The 9,588-nt window shown below is 32.4% G+C and overlaps 1 protein-coding gene and 1 pseudogene across 1 annotated transcript; one reads left to right on the forward strand and one right to left on the reverse strand.

The window, feature by feature from the left end:
• The first annotated feature begins 444 nt into the window (after positions 1-444).
• TIC21 (translocon at inner membrane of chloroplasts 21) lies at positions 445-3,336 on the forward strand. Its single transcript, XM_059590174.2, has 4 exons — positions 445-808; positions 1,519-1,776; positions 2,202-2,405; positions 3,084-3,336. Exons 1-4 carry the CDS (start codon positions 521-523, stop codon positions 3,195-3,197), a joined length of 864 nt encoding a protein of 287 aa, XP_059446157.2. The 5' UTR covers positions 445-520; the 3' UTR covers positions 3,198-3,336.
• A 6,183-nt stretch (positions 3,337-9,519) lies between these two features.
• LOC132180142 (U6 spliceosomal RNA) lies at positions 9,520-9,588 on the reverse strand (annotated as a pseudogene).

Below are 9,588 nucleotides of genomic sequence, written 5' to 3' on the forward strand. Positions count from 1 at the left end.
TCTTTCTCTTTATAATTCTCCCTCCTTACAATAATAAATAAATCATTAAAAAAATGTTTAAATGGAATAGTAAAAATAAAATTTTAATTTGGAGATCGAGTTGGATGTAAGTATTTTAATCTCATATCTTATACAAGCCGGGAGAAACCACATCCAAGCTTGAGTAAGTTTTATACTCATATCTTAATATAATTCGAACCCGACATACACATACGAATTACTACCTGATTTACTTTTATTCTGAGCTCTTTTGGGGCAAAGTTTGGAACAATCACTTCCTTGGTGGACCTTCAAAGAAAGTATTGTAATACACCAAGTCAGTTGGCCCAAATACAGTGATGGGCTTCTCCATCACCTCTCCACTGGGCCTCCGCATTCCCTGCAAACGGCGCATGAAGCCCACACTGGAGTACTTGATAGCCTCGTGAAAAGTGCAGTGTTGAGTCACCTAAGCAGCTAAGCACAGCTCAGCTCGCGACACTCTCTCTGCTCCCTCCTTCCCCGCACAGACCTTTCAATTATGCAAACGCTACTATTGCCGGCGACGGCGGTGGCAGCGGGATCATGCTCCACTTCTCGCCTCCACCGGCCATCAACCCCCGCCTTCCACGTCCCCAGTTTCAATTTCCCTCTTCCAAACCTACCCTCATCCTCTAAAACCATCCAACCGCTTTCTTTTCCTTCACCGTCTTACGGTGCAACCCACCACAGACGACCGACGCTCTCCTTCTCTGTAAGGGCCTCTCAAGTTTCGTCCCCAGCCGTCGCTTCCCCGGACGGTGAGGGCGAAAAGGCGAAGCTCGCTCAGGTTCTCACTCTTTCTTTCTTTTTCTCTGATTTCAACCTTAGTGAAACTTCAAATATGCGCTGTTGGGTTGCTGAGAAAATGTTGGAAAACATAACAAAAATAAAACAAAATAAATGTATTTTAAAATTTTGTCATTTGGGTTATTTTGTTTTTACTTTGTGTAATGTGTACTTGCTATCACAGCAACAATCCTGGATTTGGGCAATTGGGCTTTGGAATTTGTGAAACAGAATAAAAGAAATGAAAAAGAAATTTCTTATGAACTTTCAATTTATATCATTTGGTTTTCTTTGTACTTTTTTTCCCCTTTGAAATGTGTAATTGTAATCACAGCAACAATCCTGGTTTTTAGCAGTAGGGTTTTGGAAATTTTTGTAAATCAAAATCAATAAATTGATTATATGTGTATATAGAAATTGCTATAATTTCTGGGTACTGTTTGGTTGCTGAGAAAATGTAGCAAAACAAAACAAGAGAAAGGAAAAAATATATATATTTTTTTCTTTCCAATTTATATCATATTTTTTTTGGATACTGTGTAGTGGTAATCACAGCAACAATCCTGGTTTTGGGCAGTATGGACCGTATGGTTTTGGAAATGCTTGTAAATTTAAATCAAAATCATTTCGTATTTGTAAAAAAGTTGCTATAGGATATTTAATTGCGTTTAATTGGTACTAAAAAAGTAAGTGATTTGGATGGTGCTGTAGGTGGCAAAAAGATTAGAGAACACTGCAAGGAATTTCAAGAGGTATGGTAGTATAGGGTTTTGGGGACAGCTTGTGTGCACTGTAGTGGCTGCCGTGATTCTTTCGTTTTCAGTTGTTATCACGGGGAAGATTTCATCGCCCGCCACTTTTTATGCTACTGCTGGTGGGATTGTAGCAGCGTTCATTTCAGTATTTTGGTCATTTGGGTATATTCGACTTTCCGATAGGCTTCGAAGGACTGCCAATGAACCTTCAAAGGTATTGAGTTGCAATTAAATGAAAAGGCTTAATATTCTAGTTCTAGTATGGTATAATTGCCCTACATATTGTGTTTTTATTACGATCGTTGAAGTTCGTGAGTGTATATGAAGTCAGATAAGGAATGCTTCTCTAACTGAATTGTATAGGCCTCCTTGAGTTGATGGTTGCGAGTGAAAAACTAATAATTTAATCTTTTCTTTGGTGACTTAAATTCTGCTGAAATTGCTTCAATGGCTAAGTATGGATTGCTTATGTTATTCAATTCCTCCTTTAATTTCTACCAAATTAAGAGCTTGTCTCAGCTTTGATTGATGATTTTTGCCCGGTTTTGCTGGCCATGGTTGTACAGAATGTATGCCCTAGTATTACATTTATAGAACCTCCTAAGTTTCTGTGTTATATTCATTGCTTGTGGTTTCCAGGCTCCTCCTCGTGCTGATGTTGTGAAAAGCTTAAAAAATGGCATAGTAGTAAACCTACTTGGACTGGGTGCTGCCATTGTTGGTATGCAAGCCACAGTGGGCGTGCTGGTTGCCAAGGCTCTTACTTCCTCAGCAAATCCTTATTACCAGGGAGTCGCCCCTGGGTACAGTCCTGTTCTTGCATTGGATGTATTCTTGGTACAGGTACTCATTTGACTTCTTATATCTTTCTAATTAAATAACCAACGAAGTTTTGGATTGGAATTCATAGAAATACTATGTGATCTTAATGCATATCATCCTGGCCCTTTTGAGAATGAGTGAGTGTTTGTTTTAGGTCCCTGACCTGAAATGACCAGCTTTCTGTGACTATGGTCTCTATCTATTACATTTTTTGCCACCCAGAAAAGCTCTTTTTGCTGTGGTTGGCTTGTCCCATCACTGTTCTTCCCTACTTTCAGAAAGAATTAGAAACAGCGCCACACTTTAACACTGGAGAAGGAAAACATTTCAAAGAGGAATTCCAATTGAAGTAGCTCCAAGAGACTTTTATAAGCTTCATGCTGCCAAGGAAAGGACTGAGGATAATCCATATCAGAAGTTAGATAATACTATATTGTTTACATGTTTTCTTTGTCATAACAAGAGTTTTGAAAGTGAGGGAAGTGCATTTATCTTCTCAAGTTAAAGGGTTCTGTTCAACGATGTCACATTGCCAAGATAGATTTTTATTGGATGAGCGCTTCTGGGCTTTTGGGTTTCAAAAGAGCCAATCAAAGTTCACACATTAGACCAATCTTTAGCATATAATTGTGAGACTTGTAGCTTACCATTGATTGTTGCCTAATGTATAACATCTTCATCTATTTACTCCTTTTGCAGGCATCAGCAAACACCATCCTTTCTCATTTCCTGGGCCTTGTTTTCTCATTAGAGTTGTTGCGATCAGTGACACTACCACCTTCAGAAGGCTTTCCGGTTCCTAGGATTGCATAAGCTGTGTCCTTTGGGTAGTTGAGTTGAGGTAACATCATGTTTTTGGAGCCATGGTTTTTCATGACTAGAATATTCATGTACGTTTCTGTGTAAGAATTTGAAGTTTTATGCAAGTTTTATGCATATTCCTATTCCAAGATCTTGCAGCCCCTCTCCAAATGCATATAATTGATTACAAAGACTTGGTGGGGGTATGACATTATTTGTTTTCCCCCCCTTTTTTTGTGTGGTTTATTATTGATTTGTTGGGTGTTCATCTTATATACTTAATGTATATTTGAGTTGTGCTTTTAATGAAATTTATTTTCTCATAAAAACAGAACGGTCATGCAGCAGCTGTTAAACAAGTGTGATATTGTTTGTTTGTTTGTTTAGTTTAGTTTAGTTTTTTTTTTTGTTTTAAACTAGTTTTCAAACCTGTTTTTAAGAAATAATCAATAAAAATTCTTGTGTTTGAAAACTGTTTTGGGAAATGAGAAATGGAAATTAGTATGTTTTGTGGGGTTGCATGATTGCATCTAATTATAAAGCTGGGTTTGATTCTAAGAAATTAGGATCAAGTAATTCACAAAGCTTCATTTTTTTACTACCTGAACTGTTAGCCTCAGTGAAACATAACCTTTGACTAAAATACACGTTCATAAAATATCTTCAAGGATTGAAGATATTTATAGGAAGTATTTGGTTCTCTCCACCCTCCAGAAAGAGAAATACTGCAAAAGGACACCATATATCAGTTCATTAAGACAATCTACTGGCCACAAGGCTGTTATTTGTAGCCTTAACCAATAAATGAGCAAAGAATTAAAAGCTGGGACAGTTTGTTCATATAAAAAAAAAAGCAAAAGAGTAGGAACAAAACATTTAACTTACAATCATAACCTAAAAAGTTCAGATAATGGTAGTAAGAAGCAGCCACCATGAAGACTGAAGAGCAAGCAAGTATGCAATTTTTTTACTCTTCATGATTGTAGTTTGATGTTGTTGATTACACGTTTTTAAGCGTAAAAGGGTCTAAGAAACACACAAAATCATTTAAAAAATGCAAACCGAAAAGAACGAAAAAGACGATAGAGAAGCACAAATTTATGAAGAAGGAAAAAAAGCTCAGTCTCACTCGCAGGAAATTTTTTCAAACCTATTACAATAAGTTTTAAGTGTCATCTAGCATGTTTGAGCTTCTCAAATGACAGTTTGGAGGAAATTTTTCCCAACCTACTCTAATAAGTATCAAGTGTCATCTTTCAAATATTTTTTTTAATATTTTTAGCAGTCATTTATTATCATTCTACTAACTTAGAAACCCAAACATTAGTTTTTGAGAAACTTTTTTTTTTTTTTTTTTTTTAACATGTCCGCACATTTTTCACATGTTTGAGTTTTTGAGAAACTCAAACATGCTCAATGACACTTGTCACTTATTAATTAAAGTAGGTTGAAAATTTTCTCCAAACCAATCTGGAGGAAATTTGTGTTCTTTCTAAAAAATCAATGTTTGGGTTCTTAGGTTAGTAAAATGACTATAAATGATTGTTAATAATATTAAAGAAAACATGTAAGAGATGACACTTTGCACTCTAATAAGAATATTAACGAAAGAGGGCTGCTAGGCATCCCAAGAATTTTTCCCAAATCCCCTTTCCCAAATGATCTGGACCCCATTTAAGAAAAAAAAAAAAAAAAAAAAAAAAAAAACAATGTAAATCTATTTACTTATTGAATGGACCAGATCATTTGGGAAAAACTATTAAGATGTCTAGTATTATCTTTAACGAAAACATGGGAAAAACTCTTGGGATATCTAGTATTATCTCTAACTTTTGTTTTTACATATATTTTTTTTTATGTTAACTATTTTCTAGCACAAGGTAGATTCATTTTATTCAAATGTCTCATCGTTATTGTGATGATTTATTTGTTTTGACGAGTCACTTGCATTTGTAACTTTCACCATTTATAATACATTTGCATAAATGAATTAATAGTATGATGATTACCCTCGTGACAGTTCAATACTACACATTTACAAGTTTTTTTAAACTAATAATTTCTTATCTAATATGTTGTGAATATATATATATATATTTTCCTTGTGCTTGGACAATAATATCTCTTCACTTTTTAATATAGTTAACTTTTTGTCAAGAGTCACATTAATTGTGTAAAAAATTTAAAGCTAATAGCTAAGGACATTACTTGAACCAAGAGGTATTTTACTATAATATTTTCATATCTTTTGAACCTATAACTTCTTTCAAAACATTGTTTGAATGAAGGCTTTGATCTAATATGTTGTGACTATTGGATGATGCCTCTTTATATATATATATATATAAAAAAAATTTATTTCATAGACCTTAGATGAATACCTCTCTACTTGTTCTCTTACATAAGTTTTATAATATAGTTAATTTTTGTCAAGAGTCACATATTGTAAAAAAAATCTTGCAAAACCTTATCCTCCTAACTAAAGACATTACTTGAACCAAGAGGATATTTTACTAAATATTTTTATATTTTTAGAAGCTACAATTCTTTCATAAATAAATAAATAAAAACTCTTTTGAATAAAATGTTTTTATTTTAAGGGTCTCTTGTTATTCAATTGTGATAATGATGGAAGGACTTAATTCCTATAAATAGTTTATGTATTTGACATTCAAATAAGAGAATTTATAAAGTGGGAGAAATATGATGACAAAAAAATGTATGATAAAACTAATGTTGGTGATGATGAAGTTGATTAGCCTCATAATACTGAAAGTACATGCTAATCACCTTACCTCTCTTTCTTCTTCTTCCACTTCATTGCCAACCGGCCTTTATCCTTTTCAACTTGATAATGAAGGTTTGAAAGATAGCCATTATTGTACTCGAAGTCCACATCTTAGAAAGTGTATTTCTAAAAAAAATCGAGCTTTGGCGTCATGTATTACTACAAAGATTCTTGATTGCCTTTTTAAGGATAAAATGCATCCCAAAGGGCAAAGATTATCCCATCAGCTTTATAGAACTGAAAAATCGGTGTATGGCTCGTTGTTTAATGGAATTGAAACTTTTTGGCATCACTCATGGATCATGTATAGTAGACTGCTATGAAGAGCAGAAGAATAAGCATTGAATGTCTATATCAAGAATTGAAGAGCTCCAGGTTTGGTAAAATGTTTCCAACTACGATCTACTTCTCTAGTGCTCTCTTCACGGATATGAATACACATACTTATGAAAGAGATATCATTCTACAATATTTGTGAATAAATTTTCTCTTGATTGTATAAGAACACTTTTAAAATTTTGATACATTTTATGTTTATTATGATTTTTTTTTCTTGAGAAAATTATATTTAATCTCCTTAAATGACACTTTTTTTTAAAAAAAAAAAAAAAAAATCTCAAAAAGACCAAATTATTATTTAATACTTAGCTTCTTTAATTAGACTATCATTTCATTGCGATTTACATGCTTAGTTAAATTTTCGTATTAAAGTATGTGAAAAGTTCCACATGTAGTTTGACTTAAAAGATCTTAAATGACTCTTCTATCCCCTTTTATCTTTTTTATTTTTTGTTTTTTATTTTTTACAAAAGGATAATTTGAGCATTTCAAATTAAAAGTATGTAATGTGGATGTCCATCTTATGCTGAACTTTAATTTCCATCCATTTTAATGCTATAATTTAAAGGAGCGAGGGTATATATGCAAATGTTAGATGTAATGCCCAACATAAAAGAATTGCGATTGATAATAAATAATGAATTTGTTATAATAAAATTTAAGTAGTAAATAGTTTAGTAATATTTGGATTAATTAATTAGTTAAGATTAGATAAATTGTCGTTTAAGATTGTTTAAAATTGAGTGGTTAGTTAATTAGAAGAAGAAGAAGAAGAAGAAGAAAAAGGAAAGTATTGACTTTGTGTAAAAAGTTTTCCTCTCCATCGAATAGAAGTAGTAGGATTAAAAATTAAAAATAAAAATTATTCTCGTAGCTTTCAAGTGAAAGCTACAGTAGCAAGTGGTGAAGTAATAAAGAAAAAAAGAAATGGCATGGCTTTGAAAGAAAAGACATGGTTGCTATAAAAATTAAGAAAAAAATGTCAACATCTACAAGCTATTAATGTGAAAATCTAATTAAGTGAGCAATGAACAATGCTTTGTAATAAGTAATTTCTGCAACTTTATAATCTGACATGAGTTTATTAAGCAATCAACTCTTTCTCCAAAAGCCTGAATCATGTAAAAAAGTTGAACAAGAAGGAGTAGTGATTCGTTCAACAAGAGGGAATACATAATAGATATACAGGGGATCCTTTTAGGAGATAAAGCGAAAATTGTAAGCATAAGACTTACTAACCCTACACTCGATGTTTTATTGAGAAAATTGTACAATGTTTTTAGTGTGATTATGTGCCCTGTATATTTTGGGAAATTATTATGATAAATTATGTTGATATGATATATTACATGCATTTAAATAAATGTGTTAAAGGAAAATGAAGTGAAAATTTTGTAAAAGATAGGTATCTCGTGGTTAAGTGGGGTTATACACTTAACAGTTAACAACCCAATGCTAGTAAGGTGAAAACAAAAATGACTAGCCAACCCTATCTGAGATAGCTATTTAGAAAATTCGAGATAGAGATTTTTAAGAGAAAAAGAGAGGCTCACAACTAGGAACGAAACTAGGAATTTTTTTCGACAGTGGCCAAAGTATAAATGAGAAATATATTAAAATAGGAGACCAAAGAATGACAAATATATTAATGTTAAATATTAAATCAACATATAAAAAATAAAAAAAGTATCCATTCAATGTTAAGAAAACATAAGCAAAATAAAAAATAAAAAATAATTGTTTCTTAAAATATTTCAATTTTCAATTCAATCACCTATTAAAATGAAACTCGACATTCCAAACAAAAAATAGATTAGAGATACTAGACTAATGTTGTAAGTCGGTCAAGAATTCTACTGTTGGTGCTAGGAAAGAATTGAAAATTTCGGATTTTGGGAGGCAATGAGGCAATCATGACTCTTCTCAACATGAAAGAATTAGGGCATTTTAATTTATGGGTTTGGGGCATAATGGTTATATGTATTTTCTAGTTTTAAAGACTCAATTCTTTCTTAAAAATTTTGGACCATTTTTTATTGGTGAAGGCCTGACAAAATATTATTGGATTGCGTTTTTTTTTTTTTTTTTAGCCCAGGGCCATGTTACTAAATTTTGACTAAAAAACAAAATTTAAAAATATATTTAATAAAATATTATAAAACTGGCCCACCCCCATCTGTGAGTACTTCTGTCACAGCTCACAACACACACGTATGGTCAACATATTTTATACTTACTGAGTGGTGGATTCACACATTCTCCCTGTGAAATAGTCGTAACTTTACAGATGGTGACAAGGAGTTAGATGACGACCCTTATGCTGCCTAGGCTTTTGATTCATGAGGCTTGCAGGAGGCCTCTCACTTTTAAAAGGTTGACTCATGTTGAGTCTATTTAAATTATGAGAATAAATGCACTTGAAGCATCTCTGAATTTGATGTCAAGACAATATTAGTCTTATGTTGTTGTAATGACATTATGGTTAATTTTATAATATATTATTTCAAATAAAAGCTATGGTATTATGTGACGATGAGTGAGTTATGATTTTGTTAACAAAAAAAAAAAAAAAAAATACATGTTTTCTTCCGTTGCGAGTGTATGTAAAGATAATAGTGCCACGTAGAATTAATATAATTCTACGTAGAATTAATATAATTCTACTTTAGGACTTATATAAAAGTCAGGGTGCTGTTTTAAAAATTGATGTTTGGATGTGTTTCCGCAAACGAAATGTCAGGTTGGGAGGGTCAGGTGTAAATTTTCCCTTTTAATTTGGGTTAAATACCTTTGATCCATATGTAGTTTAATGACATTATTTTTATTTTTAGTTTTCACTTTGGTTTTTATTCGTATCGTAGATGGTACGTATGTCGTTTATGACTAAAAATGGAGATGATATCTTTGTCCATTTGTCGATCATAAAATTAACCAAAATCCAGGTCAAACCAATAAAAAAAATTCACATGTGACCATATGCTTCATTAAAAATTTTAAAAATAAAATAAAATAACTAACAAAATATAAATATTAAAAACATTAAAAAAAATTGAAAAAAAAAAAAAAGAAGAAGAGCAACCCCTCTAGGCAAAATGGGGTAGCCGCCCACCTCATGTGCAACTTATATGTGCTAGCTGTAGAGAATGAAACTAAATTTGGACCAAAAGCCAAACCGAAAACAACGAAGAAGACAGAGGAATAAGGAAAAAAAAAATTGACCATTTCTCAATTTATGCATGTCATCCTAAGCAGGGCCATGCAAATCTTCTCTGTACT

This window comes from Corylus avellana, chromosome 4 (genome assembly GCF_965113065.1).
Source record: "Corylus avellana chromosome 4, dhCorAvel1.hap1.2, whole genome shotgun sequence".
Classification (NCBI taxonomy): domain Eukaryota; kingdom Viridiplantae; phylum Streptophyta; class Magnoliopsida; order Fagales; family Betulaceae; genus Corylus; species Corylus avellana.

Coding starts and splice junctions, on each gene's coding strand:
- TIC21 (XM_059590174.2), top strand. CDS start 521: ATGCAAACGCTACTATTGCCGGCGACGGCGGTGGCAGCGGGATCATGC. Junction 809..1,518: donor AAAAGGCGAAGCTCGCTCAG/GTTCTCACTCTT, acceptor ATGGTGCTGTAG/GTGGCAAAAAGATTAGAGAA. Junction 1,777..2,201: donor CTGCCAATGAACCTTCAAAG/GTATTGAGTTGC, acceptor TGTGGTTTCCAG/GCTCCTCCTCGTGCTGATGT.